The sequence below is a fragment of the Centruroides vittatus genome, unplaced genomic scaffold, assembly GCF_030686945.1.
Source record: "Centruroides vittatus isolate TY-2023 unplaced genomic scaffold, ASM3068694v2 contig_644, whole genome shotgun sequence".
Taxonomy (NCBI): Eukaryota; Metazoa; Arthropoda; class Arachnida; order Scorpiones; family Buthidae; genus Centruroides; species Centruroides vittatus.
Window position 1 is genome coordinate 402,171 of NW_027122398.1, and position 20,927 is coordinate 423,097.

The 20,927-nt window shown below is 32.2% G+C and overlaps 1 protein-coding gene across 2 annotated transcripts; it reads left to right on the forward strand.

Annotated features, from left to right (window-relative positions):
- Nucleotides 1-8,148: 8,148 nt before the first annotated feature.
- On the forward strand, nucleotides 8,149-20,376 carry LOC136979816 (calcitonin gene-related peptide type 1 receptor-like). Of its 2 annotated transcripts, XM_067275841.1 has the most exons (16): nucleotides 8,149-8,199; nucleotides 14,515-14,676; nucleotides 16,484-16,671; nucleotides 16,753-16,940; nucleotides 16,999-17,121; nucleotides 17,197-17,294; nucleotides 17,365-17,456; nucleotides 17,538-17,688; nucleotides 17,754-17,904; nucleotides 17,986-18,046; nucleotides 18,275-18,341; nucleotides 18,419-18,504; nucleotides 18,573-18,711; nucleotides 18,810-18,851; nucleotides 18,969-19,157; nucleotides 20,150-20,376. In XM_067275841.1, exons 2-15 carry the CDS (start codon nucleotides 14,629-14,631, stop codon nucleotides 19,143-19,145), a joined length of 1,611 nt encoding a protein of 536 aa, XP_067131942.1. In that variant the 5' UTR covers nucleotides 8,149-8,199; nucleotides 14,515-14,628; the 3' UTR covers nucleotides 19,146-19,157; nucleotides 20,150-20,376. The 2 variants fall into 2 exon arrangements, with proteins under 2 accessions (XP_067131942.1, XP_067131943.1); XM_067275842.1 differs by lacking the exon at nucleotides 8,149-8,199 and having other exon boundaries at nucleotides 14,521-14,690; nucleotides 20,150-20,375.
- Nucleotides 20,377-20,927: the final 551 nt, after the last annotated feature.

The window sequence follows — 20,927 nt, forward strand, 5'->3', positions numbered from 1 at the left end:
AAATTTTTCATTTAAGAATCCGTTGAATAGCAGGTTCCACAAAAATGGGCCCAATACTGAGCCCTGTGGGCAGCCTCGAGAAATGTGTCTTGTGTATGTCCTTGAGCCAACGCAGAGAGTAGATGTGCGGTCCTGCAGGTAACTCCGTAATATATTATATATATAAGCTGGGCACTTACTTTGTTCAAGTCTGAGGAGTACCATAGGCCACCAGGCAGAGTTAAAAGCTCCCGCAATATCCAAACTTAGTCCTAACACATAGGGGTGGGTAGTTAGCAGTTCTTTAACTTTAGTAGTTACTGATAGAATAGCGTCTGTAGTATCATAACCATTGCGGAATCCGTATTGTTGCTCATGAAGATATTTATTTTTATCAATAAACCAAACCATCCTGTTCAAAATCAACCTCTCCAAGACTTTTCCCATAATGGGCAACAGAGAAATGTTCCTGTAATCATGTGGTGAAGCAACAGGCGTGTCTCTGACTTTAGGAATGAGTACAAGTCTTGCCCTCTTCCAGGCCATTGGAAAGATATTGTACTGAAGGCAATAATTATAGATAACTAGAAAAATTTTTGGTCGGTGTTCCCATATTTGCTCTACAATATCTGCCGAAATTCCATCGAGGCCTGGGGCCTTACGTGGTGCTAGTCTTTTAATTGCCTCGTTAACTTCCAGTGCCGTAAAGGGTGGTGGACAAGGGCCCTGAAGAAAGGTTGCAGTTTGATTCGTTATGATTTGCTGTGTTGTGCTGTCCTCTGAAACAATGTCCTCAGGGCACAGGGTATGTAGTAAAAGATCAATGGTATCTTCCATGTTTGCCTCTTTGCCATCTATTCCACAAAGTCCTGTGAGACAAGTAGCAGTCTTCAGTTTGAAAGCACAACTCTTGTAAATGAATCCCCATGGATCTGTAGACGCCGACGAGCAAAATTCTCTCCATGATAGAATTTTAGCTTTCTTGATATCCTGTTTGTAGATGGCTTGGTATTCCAAATAATGTGATTTTAAGCTGTCTCTTTCCTCACTCCTACAGTTTTGGTAATTTTTTCTATGTTGTCTGTTAATTTTCCTCATTTCAGCCAGTTCTTCGTTCCACCAGGGGACACCATTTTTAGAAGGTCTCCTAAGTGTGAAGCACTCATCGCAGGCTCCAGCGATTAAATTAATTTGAGTGTCAATATATTTCACTGCCGAGTCCCTGTCCATTATCTCGGACAAAAGGTCAATACCGTCATCCAAATATCTAAAGAAATGGTCCCAGTCTGCATTCTTAGTATTGTAAACCTTGTTGCTATTAAAAGGTATGTTCCCAGTTGTACTGTAGATTTGGAATGTAATGGAATTATGATCAGAGAGAGTATCTGCTATGACTTGCCAATCATGGATTCTGTTCAGAATATCGGGCAAAGAACAGGTGATATCGATCCATGACTTCCCATTTGGTCCTTCAAAAGTAGGTATAGATTCCGGATCATTGACACTAATGAGGTTGTTACCGGCCAAGAAATCCTCCACAGCCTCACCCCTTTGATCCAAGTTCTCGCCTCCCCATGTGGGTGAGTGGGCATTAAAGTCCCCAGCGATAACTAGGTAGCTGTCTTTAAAGTATTCTTTAATATTCTGTAAAATTTTCAATTCATTGTTGATATCTTTCTTTTTTAGTGCGTACACGCTAACGACGATCAGACTGTGATCATCCAATTGTGTTTCTATACATACTACATTTTCAGTGGTGAACTGCCGATGATGAAACACGGCGACACTGTTATTTGGAATAACGATAGCAGCCCACGGGGAATTCACAAGTCCTGAAGGACAAGATGTCTGTGTGGAATGCAGGCAACCTTGTTATTAATACAATAAGGTTCCTGTAGAAGAACAATATCGTAGTTGGTAATATCGACGCTGAGTGAAGAAATAGCACTTATAGATCTTTGTAAATTAAGCTGCAGAAATGTAAATCCATTGTAACTACTCCCCATAGTCAGTTCTAGACATTATTAGGTTCCTGATGCGTCGATATGATGGACAACACCTATCTAATGCATTATGTGCGTTGTTTCTCTCCTTTTGTATAATGCAGTTATGACATTTCGGGCTATGGTTTCTTTCAGAGCAATCTCTATATCTGTGTTTGCCCGCGCAATGGCTGCAGGTTTCTTCTAACTCCTTGCAGGTTTTGCTGGTATGGCCGAACCGGCAGCATCTATAACACTGTATGATTGAATAGTGTTCTTCTGTTGGGCATCTTGCCCATTCTATATTAATCTTCTTTAGTGTGGTAAATATTTTTAGTATTTCAGGTGAGACATCAGCTACCCAGTTGACTGTGCCATTCTTACCACCACCAAACGCGAAGCGCAGCCCAAGCTCCTCGATAAATCGTTCTCTATTGATATTTGACTGAATCATTTCATTCTGATCAAAGACACACTTTGCTATTTCAGCTTTGTCCAAGTGTTTCGGCACCTGTCTAATCACCACTTTCGGACTCTTTTTGTTTGGTATGATTGTTTTGAGGGTGGGGGCCTTTTCCTTAAGCGCGTTTTCAAGAACCTGTAATTCACTCCCTTTACTAACATCAATGGCTATCCCACCTCTATCAATTCTTCTGAAGCAACTGATTCCCACCCTTAACTGTTAGGATCGATTTTTTCTTTTATTATACTTTTTATGTCCTCCGACCCAGTGTTACTGTCCTTTGGATAAACTAGTAGTGTGCTACGCAGATTATTTGATTTTGGTTTAGGAATGTTTACCCCCCCTTTGACAATATCACTATACAGTGTCTTCTGTTCTGTCCCACAAACAATATTACTAATTTCCTTACATGTCTGTTTGATGGCACCCATCTCCTCTTCGAGTCTTTTAGTAGCATTCAGTGTTTTATCAACGTCGTCCTGTGTGACAGTATTAGGCAAGTAGACCTCCAAGGAGGCCATTCTTTGACTTGCACATTCGTCGTAACAACAATTATTTACAGGGATTGTTTTGAGCGAATCCTTAATTTCAGTAATTTCAACTTTTAGCTTGTGTGAGGCCTCAACCAACTCACAAATGGTCTCCTGAGTTGCCAACTTAGATATCTGGTGCTGCAGTTCGGTAAGCTGCTGCCTAGCCAGGCCACTGTCGAATATGTCAATAATCTTTTGTCCTTGCCCCACTATGTATTCAAAGTGTTCCCTTGCGCCCATATGTGAGTTGGCATTTACCCGGAGGTAGCTCTTTAAATCTCCCAATGCCTCATAGGCCCTTTGTCTAAATTCAGAATAAATATTGTCATCTGGTAGGTCTGATAATATAATTAGATCATCTTCAATACTGCTCTCCGAAGGCATGGTAAAACAAGTGCAATGCGTAAAACCTAAAGCTATTAAAAGGAATCCTAAAATAATTATAAGAGCCAACACTAGACAGACCTATACTAGACCCCAGAAATACCTTAAAACAATAGACTAAGCTACACTAAATACAATAACTTACTATTGCACTTAAAACTAAATCTAAATTAAAATAAGTTACTATTAAGACTAAGAAATTCAAAATAAATACAAAGAAGCTAAACAGTCAGTTACAACAATGATAATGTCGCGACCGTTAGGAGAACCGTTATAACGGAAATAACGGTAAAAAAGTCAAATATTCCCCATAGCTACTAATAGAAAAACTATAACACCTGTAACTCCTTAAGGACTAGTCCTACCCACACAAATTTTATACAAAGCTTACAGAGACAGTAACCCTTCGTCCCCCCAAAATTACACTCCTCGGGGATGATTCTGCTGGGCACCGCCAAATGATTGAAACTTGAAACCCCCGTTACTACCCCCTAAATTAGAAGTATTTGGCAACAATCATACCAAATTATCCGGGATGTCTTGCTGACCAATTTGATGTATAATAATCCAACTTGGCACCAGAAAACCGCCGAAAATAATCCCAAAGGCAGGAGCTCACCTTAGCACAACTTAACACTGCTGCCCTACAACCCGTCACCTCTCCACTCATAAGTAATGTACTGTACACTAAGAAAAGATTTTTTGAAATTCACCCCATAGGGGAAATGTTATACATTTATAATAGATACATTTTGAGTCACAACAACGCGTGGCCGGGTCAGCTAGTATTCAATAAAAAATTCTAAAAATAATTACTTTAACTGCAACCCTTTTTTATTTGAGCTAATGAAGTTTGGAGTTTGAAAGGATAATCTTGAAAATTTTAACAATATTTTAACTTAATTGTTGGTAATCCTATTGTTTCCATTTCTTAACCTCTTTCACTTTTCTCATCAATTCACTTAATGGCTATTTCTATATTCTTAATTGTTTTCGAGTGAAAAGAAACCTCGACATTTTTTAAGATCTTGTTCATCAGAACCATAAATTACTTGCATTATCTAACACTAATTTGACTAAAATTTCATTTAAAAAAATCTCTTTTTCTTGTTTTAATTTTTAATTTGTTATTCAGTTAAACAGAATTAATTTGTATTTTTAAAATGTAATTTTTCTTCAATTAACAATTGTATATTGTAACTTAAACACTCAACTGAATTATCTAATTTAAGTTATACAGAGGTAGCCGAGTTGGTCGTGGGTTCGCACCTCACCTTATTCGCTGAATAAGTGGCGTATTTCGGATGTTTTTAACCTGTCTAACACGTAAATATAGGCAAATAAATGCATAATACAAATACAGAATTATCTGATGCAAATTTTGCAACAGTAGCGGAGTTAGTGAGATGTGAACCCACGACCGAGACGGTAGCGGGTTCACATCTCACTAACTCGTGTATTTTTACCAGTTTAACAGCTAAATAACAGGCAAATTTTCTTTAAAAATCACGTTATTAAGAGCCCGTTTCCTGTAGAAATAACTACTAATGGTTAATTGAATACAGCCACTAAACACTGATAGTTAGTCGCGGGTTCATTAGCGTGTTTATCACGTGGAATTTTTAGACATTTCTACCTGTCCAACACGTGACTAGAAGCAAGTTTCTTATAGAAAACACTGGAAAACACACAACAAGTTTCTTATAGACAACAATCTTATAGAAACACTCAATGGCCAATTGAATACAGCCACTAAACACTAGTGGGTCGGGTTCTTATCTGTGTAAGGAAAGGACCCCTCGACCAACTGTTAATGTTTAGTGGCTCTGTTATAATTTAAAGTTAATATATATTAGAATGTAATATAACACGAGAAAAATATGTAAACTATGAAAATAACACTTAAAAATTCGAACATTTATAAAAATTAATCGTAATAATGATCGTAATTTGCAAGGAAAACAATTTTAAAATATTCAAATTATTTACTAAAATAAAACTAAATGTGAATAATTACGTGACAGATTATTATAGGATTTGTATGTGGGAAGATATGCAGAGGAAGACGAAGTGGAAGTGACGTTGAGTGCATTTCCTCTTCCAAAAGAAGATAAATCAACTTTATCTTCTGTTACTGATGTTAAACTCTAACAAAGAATTCGCTATATACATGTTTTATTCATTAAACTGAACAATTTTGTATTTACATATTAACAAAATTCACTCTATCTCATTTAACACGACTGTGTTATCTACACAGACCATAATTAGCCTAATAGATAAAACCACTGAACACTAGATGGACGAGGGTTCGTGCCTCACTAACGTGCTAGCCACGTGCAGTTGTACGGGTTTTCCTCACATGTCTAACACCTAAATACGTGCCAATTTCTAATAGAAAGTGCACCCTCTTGACAGATTATTCATGTGTTGCCTTGTCTTATTTCGTTATTTTATAATATAAATATATTATTAATACTTAATTGATTCAATTATATATACTGTATTTAATTGAATTTTACGCCTGTCTTTCTGTCTGTCTCTTCGAGTATCACTTGAACAGTAGTCACGAGTTCGGTCCCGACCAGTGTTTAATGACCTCATCCACTCAGACATTATTGAACACATCTTAAATAAATGCTATTTACAGTTGATTACAGTAAAATCTGCGTAAACAGGGATCAACGATAATTTTGCTAATTTTGGCAGGTTTCCGTTTTAGACAGGTTTTATTGTATTATAAAACTTTCATTTGTAATTTTACGTTTTTAGTAATAAATTCCCTTCGTTTTTAGAATTTAGTAATTATTTACAGCAATTTTGGTAGTCTTCATCAGTAGTTTTTAACGAAGGCAATTAAAATAAACTTTAAAAAACTGCCGCAAACTGTCCAAATTAAGGGCTCAATCTCCAAATTTAGATAAATGTAAGACATTAAAGATCGGTTATTTGAAGCGAAAGAAAGGTTGAAAAGCAATTTTTTGGATAAATTATACCTGAAATTCCATATGTGCCATCTGGGATTGTCAATATACCATTCACTAGATATTCTCTTGTATTATTGTGCTTTCTTCTATATCGATTGTCGCTACAATAATAGAAATATTCTGGAAATTCTAAACATCTGTGAAGCTGTAAAAGTACTTTACAGTAAAATAATACGTAATATCAGGTGCAGAATGTTTTGCTTACTTCGAAAATAGCCGGTTTGAAGTAGGGTTTTCTATTTAGATTTAAAATAGAAAAGTTATTTTTACAAGTGGGAGACTGTAGAAAATACCGTCTCGCTTCTATCTGGTGATGACAATCACCATTTTGTGATATAATGGGAAAGGATGTCAATTTCATGATTTATAAAATATTGAATACTACTTCATTACAAGTATCATATAGGTTATCTGTCTGTTACGTTTGATTTGTATTCTTGTTGCTCATTAGCAGATATTGTCTTATTCATGTTTATTTTCAGACCATTTCTATTGTCAACTTCTTCAATCTTTCACTAGAAGTTACAAACATGCTTCAATATCTATTATATATTTGTTAACATGGACATTAATTATTAACAGGACAATTATACTGATGTTAAGCATTTACACAAGAATGAGGAAATTTTTTCAGAGAAAACACTCTCTCTTTATTAAGCTATCTGGATAAAGAAAGTCTGTTTTCTCTGAAAAGATTTCCTCATTCTTGTGTAAATGCTTAACATCAGTATAATTGTCCTGTTAATAATTAATGTCCATGTTGACAAATATATAATAAATTAAAATAAGGACAATAAGGCAATAATAATTATTGCTTCGATATCTGTCATTACTCTCACATCATCTGCTATACCTCGACGTGCTGAAATTGTTTCATTAATTACAACGTTTTCACTTTTTTGTCAAGAAGATCCATTAAAGATAAGCGTAGCCTCTGTGATCCACTAGAGGTATTTGTTTTCTCTTTGAATAGCCATACAGGATACAAGTTGAAGATCCACTACATTTATAACAATAGCAACACCTTCATCTCTTAAACATCTTCTCTATTTAAAGTGAAATAATTTAAAGTTCAATATCGTTTCTTACAAAGGATAGTTTTATTAACAATTATAATTTTTACAAAAAATTATTTTTAAATACAGTATTAATATTAAATATATCAGTTGATATTACACCTTACATACGTCATTTTGTCGGTCTTATATTTCATGTAACTCTCTGCTTATGTGTAGGTGTAGCACGTGATTTATTGCCTGCTGACGCTATATCGAGGTTTGAGTGTAATAAATAGTAATTTGTAACGAAAGAAAATCTGTTTTCTCTTAAGATAAATATATTTCGAGCCATTTGTTTCAATTTGAAAGGAGTTTATTTGATAATACAGCATTTAAGTACGCTGAGTCAACGCTGTATTATCAGATATAGCTTTGACTCATTTTTACTTATAAAAAAACCTGGTTTTTTCCATGTGTAATCATAGTGACCGCTGACATCTTGCAATGCGTGTGAATCGCCGCCTAATTTTGTATGTGGAGTCACAAGAAACAGGGTGAGTGACATTTCATGGAAATGTCTATTATCATAATTGACACCATATGAGAATGACACCCTCGAGGTATTGATTGCAAATATTTTTAACATAAAGCATAAATTTGCAACCGTATTATTAAATTCTAATAAAGTACAGTTTCGTGTGCATGAGGGGAGTTAACTTTCTACAAGTAATTTATTTAAAGATTTTTAAATACCACTTCTAGATGGAGCCACATTCCTATTGAGTGAAGACAGTAAAGATATTGTATAGACGTTTGGAGAAAGGTATCAGTAGCATCAAGCGAGATGAGTGGTTTAGTCTCATAGAAACTAAGGTAAGGAATATTTTCTGCTACTTTTTTCTGCGTCAGAAAATGTATTATTTACTCCAAATTATGAAAAATTCGCTAAAGAGAAGATAAAATTTTCACTTTAAAAGTCTCTAGTAGTAATTTTAAACAAGTTTAGATCTAAAAAAAACCTTCGAAGAACGAATTTTTATGAGTGAAACCATTGTTTAAACCTAAACGTGTGATGCTAATTAATTAATAAACAAGTAAAGATATGAGCGTAGTGTAGTACTCGTGTTATTTATACATACACAGGGGCTCCAAAAATATGGAAGCAACCTGTCACACCGGATTTGTAGTCGCAGGTTGTCTTCCATCATGTGCAAGTAATCAGACTCAATCGTGTAGTTTTCGAAAAAAGTATGATCCCACTATCCCTACTGCAATGTCCCTACTGTTTCCCTACTGCAAAACCCAGTCAGTGCAGTAGGGATACTACACTGACAGACAGTAAGGTTTTGCAGCACCCTATAGAAAATTTTATCTTGTAGGACCTCACGCTTTTTCTGGCCAGGTATACACTAAAACTCGAGTTTTGTCCAATTTTTGAAATCGAATAGTTACTAGGACCTTACATAACATCAAATATAGTATGATACGAGGAATTTGTTATATAAAATTAATAAAAAAGGGTCCTGGAAAATCTATATCTGCCCATGCCCGCAGCGACCTCGAACTGTCGCTTACAGTTAATCTTAATTAATTTATAATAAGTTCTTAGTATTATAATTAGATCAAAGTTGGAAGGGAGATGTTTCACTTAATATAAATGTAAATAGAATTAAGTGATGTTGCGGTTTTGTACCGTTTAAACTGACCTAAAATTGTTTTAAATTTCTGGCACGCGATAAATCGAGTGTAAAGTAATCTTGTTTCAGATTTTCCCAATAAATCAATAAGCTCAGAGAAAAAATAGGAAATAAAAAATAAACTTAAAATAGCTCGTTAAAGGGATAAAAATGCAGTTGTTTTGTTCGTCGGTTGATATTGTAGTAACATAAACATACAGAAAAAATACTTATTTCATATCCTTTAGTTTCCTTTGACAGGAAGCGGAATTTCGTCACAACATTGACACCAATATACCAGAAGTAAGAACAGCAGGAGGTCATCCATCAAGGACGTGAATCTCTTCTAAAACTTATTGACTAAGTTTGAATTAAAAAACAAAGGGGGAAAACATTTTTTCCAATATTCTTTAGAAATAAATTCATATTTAACTTTGTTTTATATATATATATATATATATATATATATATATATATATATATATATAAGTTACTTAAGATATTAAATAAGTTAATCGCAATTATCATTATATAACAAACCTACATTAAATTTTAAATATTAAACTTTTATTTAAAATTTGGTCATTTAAAAATTTAATACAGTGAAGATGACTTTATAAAAGCTTTAAATCGTTGATTCTTTACCCGAAAATATCTCCTTGGCAGATCGCCGACGGGGGATGACTCTCAGATGACTTTCTATGGAAAATAGGTATTGTTAGGTGTAGACACGTGAAGGAAACTCAAAAAAACTAAACGTGGCCAGCCTGTCCAGGCTCAAATTCACTATCACCAGTGTTTACAGACTATTGTTCAGGCTCAAACCTACCACAACTGTTTTGTGGTTTATAATTAGATCTTACCTCCCTTAATGGCTAACAAATGGATCTTACCGCTCTTAGTACGTTAATAATTAAACCTTACCACCCTTAATGGCAATATTGTCCATGAAACGAACCTTAATGGTAAGTCTGGTGTAGGGTAAATTATCTAGATACCTGTAGGAATACCCTACATTTTAATTTTCTTATTACATTTCCACTCCACCACTGTTGCCACATAAATTACAGTGCATACATATACATTAAATATAAAATATTTATAAAATGTATATAGTTATTATTACTCTAGATAATAAGATTATTAATTTGTTATAATTATAATTACAATATTAATTTAACGAAGAGATAGGTATCGATTCTCATTTTTGGATTTATGAATTGTTGATGCTGCCTTTACTACAAATCAAAAATTAATAGTAAATTTAAATTTTCATATATAACAATATATAATTATATTAAATATAAATTTCAGAGTTAATATTTATAATACATAATCTTCATTATCGAGTAATTTGTTCTTTCTCACCAAGTAAAGTTGGCTTTCCTGCATAATAGTTTTGGTATTTTCTCACACATTCCTGTATAGGCTAATTTTATTTGAATTTTTAATGATTGTTTTATAAAAAAATTAAGTTTGCTTTCATTTAAATCAGTAATTAATAAGTTTGCCTCAATTTATCGTTGTTGAGCGTCCCTCAACAGATCCTATTCTGGTTGCTAAATAAATTTTTAAAGGCCACTTAGACAAGTTGCATTTTATTTATAATTCTATTTTGTATCGGTACATAAACATATCAGCGAAGGAAATTTAGTTTTGAATAGATGGGAACCCCTCTTACACAAAAGTGTTGAATAGTTGAAATAATTGGAAATCCCCTCTTACAAAAAGAAGTGAAAAAACTTCCTTATACTTTTCCAACACACTCATATATGCTGTTTTGTGATGTCTCCATTAAAACAATTTGAAATAAATTATTTAATTAGTATAGTCCAGTCTGACCTCCGAACAACGGCCACCTCTAATGGAAGCTCTTTTGTATCTAATTAGAATCTTAACAGTTCCTGCTAAGATTAAACCGATTAGCTTAGAAAGTGTGCATATTATTTTGACACTGTTCTAATTAGGTGTAAAACTCTTCATTAACTGTAAAGTTCGCTAATGTTGTGTTAACATCTCTTATATTTGTTGATACTTCTATAGTCAGCTCCAAAATAGAAACTTTGAATTGTGATCTCCTTTGTTGAGAGGTAGGCTGTATACAGCATACTTTTTATTATTCTTCGCGTATGAATCCCTGTCATTAGAAAAGTGCTTTCATGATGATGGGGGTGTAGATACAAGAAATTTTATTTGATGACAAAGAAGTCTAACTAATCTACACGTGAAATATCTTACAAATGGTAGAGGTATAGTGTAAATCTTGCTTGTAAATTATGGGAGAATCAGAGGTTATCTAAAGAATGTAACTTGAAATTATTTATTGTGACCTCGTCACAATACAGGTCTGCAATTTTTAATCGTATTTTTTTATTTGTTTAATTTAAAATATATGCTTTTCACTTCAAATTAGTGGCTTGCCCTTGTACACCATACTCTTTCTTTAACAATAGAGTCGTTCCGGTCATCTATCTAACACCTTTCAGGAGAAACGTTTTGAATTGAGATAACGTAATTTCCGATTTGTATCAGAAGTTCGTATATAGTTAATCGGGGCCTCCTGTCAACAAGATTTCCATATCTGGTCGCCTCTTTTAGCTCTTTAACGTTGTTTTTGCGATTAAGAAAAGACGGTTGAAGGGACGAGACAGTGGGAATTTATAAGTATACAATTCTTTTTAAATTGCAGCCCAAATAGACAAGCAGTTATGAAAGAGCACTCTTGAAACTAAGCTCTCGATGTAGTCCATTCGGTGTAGAACAGTATAAGTTAGATGATTATGTGACGTATTAGCTGACTTAATACGATCCTTAATGGTTAATAAATGAACCTTACCACCCTTAATAGGTTAATAATTTTACCTTACCACCTTAATGGCAAAATGGACCTTGAGACAAACTCTAATGGTAAGTCTGGTGGTAAAGTAAATTTCCTAGAAACCTGAATGACAATAGTTTCTGGAATGCCCTCCATTTTAATTTCCTTACTACATGTTCCTCAAGAAAGACGCAAAGGGAATAAAGCTAAATAGGTATGTATAAGCATAGCCCCATAATATATAACTAGATGCAACATGGGACTCTGGGTTGAGCCTACAGAAAAGTATCTATCGTTTTTCTAGAGTCAGCTATTTTAAATTTAAGAATTTTAAGTTACGAAACGTGGAATTTTTTTTAAATATAGAAAATGCAGGGAAAAAATGATAAAATTTATATTTATTTTTACTAGTTCCTATTACAAATGAATAAAGTTTAAATAGAAACCCACGCATTTACCTTCCTACTCAATTTATAGAGAGTTAAAATGAATGTTTACATACTTAAATGTCATACATTTACACGAAAATAAATGGACATAAATAAAAATTTCTTTTAAAATAAACTAAATGATGTTTATGTAGCAGCTTACAGATTAATTATGTTGTTTCTGCTGATGATGTGGAGCAATTTCAATTTATCGTTACGGCATATAAATTAATTAATTTTGTAGTATAGCTTCGTAGATGTTGATCAATACTTTGAAGATAAAAATTCTTTATAAATTTTATCTTCTCACAAGGAAGAAGAATCTACTTTTCTTCTCCATATACATGTAAATAAGTTAAATTACTTAATAATTCTTACATTTTTATCCAGAAATATGTGGAAAAACGAGTTCCTAATGTGGAAATAATTCATAAGTTATCATTATAAAGGTTGTCTTTTTGTTTAAAACAGGAAAATTTTATTATATAAGATATTTTAATAATGCAATTTATAAAATAACAAGCACTATCCTTCTACTGATGTATTTTTTAAATGTATTTTATTTATTAATATTAAAATCATTTATAGAATTGTTGAGGTTTTATAATTTATTTGTTTCTTACGTTTTTGTGTAATAATATAACATCATCATCATCAGCCTTGTAAATTTGTTTCCACTTTCATTACTATTATTCATTTTGTCCTTTCAATTTCTTGCTCAACATTCGAAGCATCTTCTCGCTTCCTCTTCTTTTTTCTCTCCAAATTTCTTTAAGTCTAATAGAAATATACGAAAATTTATTTAGTAAAATTCAATAATAACTCACTCTCAACTCTTCTGATGAGGATGTGACTTTTCTCTCTGTGTTTCTTTACTTTATTGTTTAATAAAGATGTGACTAGTTTGTTTTCTCTCTCTCTACTCTTTTCACATCTTTTTATCTTCAGTTTATACTCTTCTCGTGAAGATGTGACCTTTCTAAACTCTTTTAATGAAGCTGTGACTACTTTCTCTTTTCTCTCTCCTTCTGTCTTTCTTACGATGATGCGACCTCATTTTCTCTCTCTACTCTTTTCATAAAGATGTGACTACTCCTCTCTCGTTCTCGCTTTCTATTCTTCTTATAAATAATGTAATTACTTATTTCTCCTCCCTACTCTCTTCTCTTAACACTACTTTTGTTTCTATTCCTAGTCCGACTTTCCAATAAGCATACTGGCCTTTCCCTTTTCCACGATTTGTCTTATGATACGGACATGAGATTCACCCTCTTCACTCGAACTTTAACCCACTTCCTCTGTCCTCTTCCTATCCAAAAACAATTACTAAGCGCGCTTTTCATCTTCCTTCCCATCATCTTTAACAATAGATTTATTATCATCATGACTAAAATTCGAACATTCGTACATACCGGGAATTATTTCTTTGATGAATTACGTGCGACAAAAGGGAAACTCTTCCTGATAAAATCTTTAAAGTAATAAGTTCAGTTTAGTCTTTCTTACGTTGTAAAAATGCATCATCAATATAATGGAGTGTCCCCATTCACACACTTGATTATATTTACTGAATATACATTAATTAATCAGGAAACTTTTCGTTGTGACGTGAGTTAGAATTTTAAATTACGTCACAAAAAACAAATACAATACTTTCACTTAAATTAATTTCCACGTACCGCCATCTGTCGGGATATTTTTAAAACAATACTTGTTTTATCACCAAATTAAAAAGGATAAATAGGAGTTAAGATTAGTAAATAATAAAGATTAATCGACTAATTAAGCAAAATATTAAGAAATAAAAACGCTTATTATCAAGTAACTCAAAACTAATAAACAATTAACTTAACAGCTGTAGTTAATAATAATTAATTAAGTTAATTACTTTCATGGATTTAGCATTTTTATTTAGCAAGACACTCTTCTTTTAATTTTCTTCTAATATTTATGTAGTAAACATATTTAACAATTAACAATTCATTTCCTATTCATAAACACCTATTCATTTATTACGTGATGATGATGATGATGAATTATCATCTTTGTGTAACTAAGCATTTTGTAAATGAAATTTAATTAAACACGATGATAATTGTCATGAAATTAATCATACTTTCAACGATAAAAGTTCATTGATTTACATATGTTTATTCTTTTTTACAATACGTCCTGTAGGTCGGTTCGTTAATAAATCCAATTATTTAATTAATTATAAGCCTAATTTTAGAGTATATATGCTTATTTTGTGTGTATTATTTTTCAGGAATCACCAATTTATCCTAATTCTTCCAAGCATCTTCAGTTGGAGAGAGGAGAGATTAGTGAAGAATAGGATTTGATGTATTGTGAAAAATAAATATCTTTTGTTGGTTTACACATGGGACATCGTTATATATCAATTGTTTGTTTTGCTATTGTCATTCAGGTAAAAGAAATGAGGTAATTTATTGTTGTTTTTATTGCTAATACAATTACTTCTTCGTAAATATAATATAATATAATATAATTAACAGCCAACATTTCATTTGTAACGAGCGATATCATTGGTTTGCTTATGCATCTGAGTTCAGACACTTTTCTTACTTTAAGTTACTTCTAACCAGTCAAAGAAGGCGTTATTTAAGGCGTTACACATAATGTCTTCTTTGATTAACCAGACGTAACGTAACGTAACGTAGGACGAGCCTTGAACACACGTAATGAAGTATTATACAAGCAGTGAATGTCAAAAGTAAATTGCTGTCTTCGACTGCGTTCCTTATTTTATGTTATTTTCGTATGGATTTTCCACGGGCGAGCTAGGTTTAAACGAAGATTTATAAGCGAATGTGGGTTATATTTCAAATTGCAGTTACAAACTAATACGTATAAAGGAACAGCTTCACCCATAAACTTTGGGCTATACGTTAAAGTGTGTTATGCAAAAGTTTTATTCTAGTCCTAATATTTTTACAGGTTATTTTTGGTGAGAAAATGTCAAATATTTTATTGTTTTCATTAATTTTTTAAATAAAAAACATTGTCCTAAATTCAATTTATGACTTATATTCAAGTGTACCTGCACCACACGACAGAACACTTACTTCCTGTAGTCACTGATGTAACATTTCTAAAGTAAATAATGTAACATCGCTGTAGTCACTATTATAATATTTCTAGTCATTAATGTAAAAACATCCTTATAGTCACTAATGTAACATCTCTATAGTCACTATTGTAATAATTCTATATAGACGCTACTGTAACATTCCTATAGTAACTAATGTAACATCTTTATATTCAGTGATGTAACAACTCTATAATCCTATAGTCATAATTATTTAATACAAAATTGTCTTTTTAAGAGCTTATCGACAATTAATTATACTCAATTTCTCATTATTAAATTTGACTAATCACGTCGAGTATTTATTAAACAACAATTACTTAGCATTTTACTAAATAATAAACGCATTAGGAAATGCCTAAGAATTATATGTGATAAATTCGACTGTCGAAGTAAATTTCGACAGTTTTAAATTTTGCAACGACTTCAAGCACATCATTACTAGCAACAACTTATATAACTGACCTCTACCCACCTGTGAGACATGCTTGACAAAGGCTTTAATGGCCTTCTTTTTTCAGAAGGTAACCCACTTTAAAATAAATTTTCTTTTCTATTTTTTTCACCTTTCCGTGTACTTATTTCCATTGTGTACAGTGTTGATTATACATAACACCTCAGTTTATTGTTAATTACTAATGAAGGAGTCCATCAAGTGCAAGAAGTCATTACTCGATTGTGCAGTTCTGAAAAAATGTGCATCTCTAATGTCTCTGCTGCGGTGAATGCACACCTTTTCCTTATAAGTGTTAACATATAAAGTGCACATTATGTAAGTTTACACTAATAACAAGTCTGACATTGGTGACACCTTCTATCATTGACCTATTAAACTTATACAACTAACTTGTGTTAAATTCTCACGTAGATCCTTCGTTCGTTATCATTTTGTACAACAATTAGCCAATTTTTTGACTTTAGGAAATGTTTTATTAGTTTACCTCATTCCTAAGAACATTTCATAAACAGGGTTGAAAACTTTCCATTATTTCTTATGACCAAAATTTATACTTCGTTTCAACATATCTATCACCTTACTCGTGTTTTCCAAATAAAATTTAACTATTTACCTATCTACCAATGATTTTTATGAAATAAATGAACAATTGGAAGTTATATTTTATAGGTTTTATCACATTCAATTGAAATGGATTTAGATAATCTGAACGCAAATACGAGTGTTCACGGTAATGTATTCTGTCGTACCGAGCGAGGAGTTTCTCTGAATCGGGAATTCTATCGCCACGATACATGTGCAAGATGCTACGATTATTTACCAGATTGGATCTTCCCTAATTTGAGCTTGAAATTCGTGTAAGAAGTCTAATTTATGTGTTTCTAGTATATAGTGTAAAAAACAACCAGTGTTTCTCGAATGAATACTCTGTATTTCAGGTATAAAGGCGATGGATACCTATACGATCCTGAAGATAATACACCCTACATACCTGATCCAAGTAACACAAGTTCTCCAATTGTATCGACATTAATTTCTGAGGAATTCTTCGAAAAATGGGCAGTGTGTTGTCAAGCAGCTTTGGATTGTTGCGAAGAAATGGCAAACAATCCTCAACCCTCCGAAGGTAAGTTTTAAAGTAAAATCGAGTATTTCATCTGTTACATCACCCCTAATCATTACAGGATTATATTGCCCAAGGACGTGGGACGGTTGGCAGTGTTGGCCTGATACCCAATCTGGAACATTTGCTATTGCCCCGTGTGCTGGACACGTATATTTTAAAAGCGAACAACCGGCTTGTTTACGTAAAATTCAGTTAAAAATTTCAAATTTTGCATCCCTAATGTATAAAATTGACAATGTTACGTAATGTTGTATAGGTTATGCAATAAAGGAATGTTGGCCAAATGGCACTTGGTATGTTAATGATGAATACAATAACGAGTGGACTAATTATGGAAACTGTGGACGTGTTGATGTAGGTGAAAGTACATAAATTCTATCACTTACAGGCTTCTATTTTATAAAATTAATTATTTTCTCTTCAGGAAGTAAGGAGATTGCTGTACTTCCATATTGCAACTTATGGTATTTCAATTGTCTTCCTGATTCCTGCATTGTTAATATTCATAGTCTATAAGTAAGATAATATATATATAAATATGTGTTTTTATTAATTAATTTGCTTAATTTAATAATAAATATACATTTAATTGCATAGACAGTTGCAAGTGCATCGAATAACAATGCATAAACACCTGTTCGCTTCACTACTTCTGAATGGTATTTTCGTTATATTATTTAAATCCATTGTCATTTTGAATGAAATCGAAAGTAATAGCCAAGAAAATACAATTTTGGAAGCTAATGGGGTGAGCGCATTCGTTATTTCACCAATTTTTATGAATTTTGTAATAATTATATGCATAATTTTCAGATAGGATGCAAGATATTGTTCGTACTTACAAAATATTTTCGCATGACAAATTACATGTGGATGTTCTGTGAAGGATTCTATTTGCATAAATTAATTTCTGCAGCATTTGCCGAACAGAAAGACATCATTATGTTTTATTTAATCGGGTGGGGTATGTAGAATTTTGCTTTATGTGGCTCTAGGTCATTTGTAGAATGAGGTAAAACATTTAATTATTTACTCCTATATTCAGCTTTTCCTGTAATACCAATTTGTATATATGTCCTGTTGAGAAAAATCTACTCGGATGTAAGGTGAGTTTACTGCACAAATTACAGCTTAACATTGATATAATTAGACAGATTAGTCTGTTAACCACATGCTAAACTTAACGACGCTTTAACAGACTTGTCAATAAATTGTTGTCTTTCTTGCAAGAAAAGTTGGTTACCCGAGGGGTTTTAGACCATCCTATACACACAAATACACTGTAAAATTTACTTTTTTACTAAAATAACATGCGAAGTTTATCATTTTTTCAGGTGCTGGGCAATTCCAGAAGAAACTTACGAATGGATAATGAACACTCCTAACTTATTGAGTCTTCTCGTATGTTTAGTACATTTTTATCTTAATAATTAATTGATCTATAAATTAATTTTTAAATTATGTATATATTACTTTAGTTAAATCTAGCATTCCTCTGCAATATAATTAGAGTTTTAGTTACAAAGCTTCGAGCAACCCACGCTAATGAACCCAGTCAATATAGGTAAGTAAGTAATTATATTTTATAAATTATGTGTAAGGAACATAATAAAATTATTGTATTTTATACAGGAAAGCAGTTAGGGCGACATTGATTTTAGTTCCATTATTTGGTGTCCATTTTACTCTTGTGATATATCGTCCACAGTCTGGAAGATGCGAGATTTTAGAAGCATACACTTATTTTAGCCATGCAATGGATGGTTTACAGGTATTAACATAAAATTCTACTGTATAACATAACCCGTTTAACACAGAATTAATTATATATATTTAAAATATGAGCATTAATCAATTATCTTTAAACAGGGGATGATAGTTGCTGTGATATTCTGTTACGTCAATGGAGAAGTAAGCTTAATCTTGTAATAATATATACATACACACGTTAGAAATTATAATTTATACATTATAATTTACCGAAACATAGAAAAATTTCATTATCTACTATATTTTATACGCTATCAGGTCCTATATCTTCTGAAAAGATCGTATCAGAGGTACAAACTTCGTCAAGATTCACAAGGGAGAAGTTGGAATAATTTTACAATGAAAAGAATGTCCATGTCGACTCATGTATCAACTGTTGGAGAAATTCAATATCTGAAGAATCGTCAGGATTCAATAAAAAGGACGTCGTGTTGAAACACTGTTGATGTAAGTATAAATTATGAGTACTTACACGAACATATATATCAATACAATTGCTTACAATGTAAAAACACTGGCATAATTATCTGTATAATTAATAAATTAAGAGCAAGAATACTATAAATACTAGTAATGAAAGATCCAGTTTATATAAATACAGTTAAAACCTGCCCAAAACCTGTTTCATTGGCTTCATTGTGTAATCTCTCGTAAGGTGCAAAATGCACCTTACAAGAGATGGTAGAGAAATACACCAATCTCTATGGTACATTTTATTATGGTGGATTATAAATAGATGGAATACACCTGTTTATATATTTCGTTAAATGGTGATGAATAGTGATTTCATTCATCGCCATTTAACAAAATTCACAGATGTATTCCATCTATTCATGATCCACCATATACCAAAGTGGATAAACTTAGTGTTCCAGCTAGTTGCCAAAGTGGATAAATCCACTGAATGGGTTCTCACCTCACCAGCTGGTTTTCCACTTGGAGTTTTCCAGGTTTCTTCATGTGTCTAACCACAAGAAAAAACCTCAAGTTAGGTGTTAGAACATAGGGGCAGTCTCTCATATGAAGTCTTCTCGAGAGGCAGCCCTTCTGACAGAATGCCCAAGTATTGGATTGCTTTCTTTCTTCAATTCATCTACTAATAGATAACAATTCTATTTCTGAATTTACATGTATATACCAATAAAAAACTTCAGAAGGTCCATATTTTGGAGCTAAGTATTTTCTGTGGTGCACAAAAAAGTCATGGCATACCATGGCTTTTGTGTACTCCATAAGTAAATTCAAAGGAATGAGGAAAATATAATCTGTATAAGCCTTAGTATCTACTATCATATTCTTGTATCATAGGTTTTCGACTTATGTATGTAAGTTTTTTGTCTTACCTATATTACTAATATTTATTGTGAGATGTGTTTAATAATAATAAAGTATTTATTAACATTTCTTTCTAATAAAGTTGATTTTTATATATTTTCTAGAGACATATTTCATGAAAATCGAAGATTCATCATAAATATAACACACGAAACATGTATTTAAAATTTTTTCTGTGATTTCAATAAGAAATTAAACCATTTCCTTGTTAATAATATAATAAAAATATATATTATTATCAAAATCATGTGGAATATTAAGGTGCTACATTAATTATCATGTGTACTATGGGCTATATGTGATGTATTTTAAAATATATAAACTCATCTAAATCTAAATCTAAATACATAAGCTCGTCGGATAAACATATTTATTAACATTATAATGTATATATATATATATATATAATGTTAATTAATTAAGTAAAATATTTATTATATTATATCAATGATGGAAAATTCTGTATGTCAAATTATAAAAATTTACATGAAGTGCGCAAAATGAGACGTTATAATGTATATGATTGTTATTTTAATCATGTGTGTGTGTTATATGGAAACATTTATTTTGTGTATATTTTAAAATAAATTTAAACGTTAAAACATTGTGTTAGATTCTTTCGTATCCCTACAACAGTAATATGTTATAGAATATTTCAAGAACAAATTCGAAATGCCCGTAAAAATATCTATAAATATATACAAAGTAGAATTCGTCAATACGTCTGTCTGTTTGCTAAACTCCTAAATTCTTTGACTGATCTTTACCAAGTTTACAACACTGCTGAAAATGTGGAGTCATACATTGTGTTTACTTTCAATTTCAACCTCGTTTAGTAATTTGAAACTTTTCTAGATCCGAATCTGTGAGGATTATTATGGA

What these genes read in the sequence shown, in the direction of transcription:
- LOC136979816 (XM_067275841.1), top strand. Translation starts at nt 14,629, where the DNA reads ATGGGACATCGTTATATATCAATTGTTTGTTTTGCTATTGTCATTCAG. An exon ending in CTAACTTATTGAGTCTTCTC is followed by an intron (nt 18,342 to 18,418) that starts GTATGTTTAGTA and finishes ATATTACTTTAG; the next exon opens with TTAAATCTAGCATTCCTCTG. An exon ending in AATGAACCCAGTCAATATAG is followed by an intron (nt 18,505 to 18,572) that starts GTAAGTAAGTAA and finishes TATTTTATACAG; the next exon opens with GAAAGCAGTTAGGGCGACAT.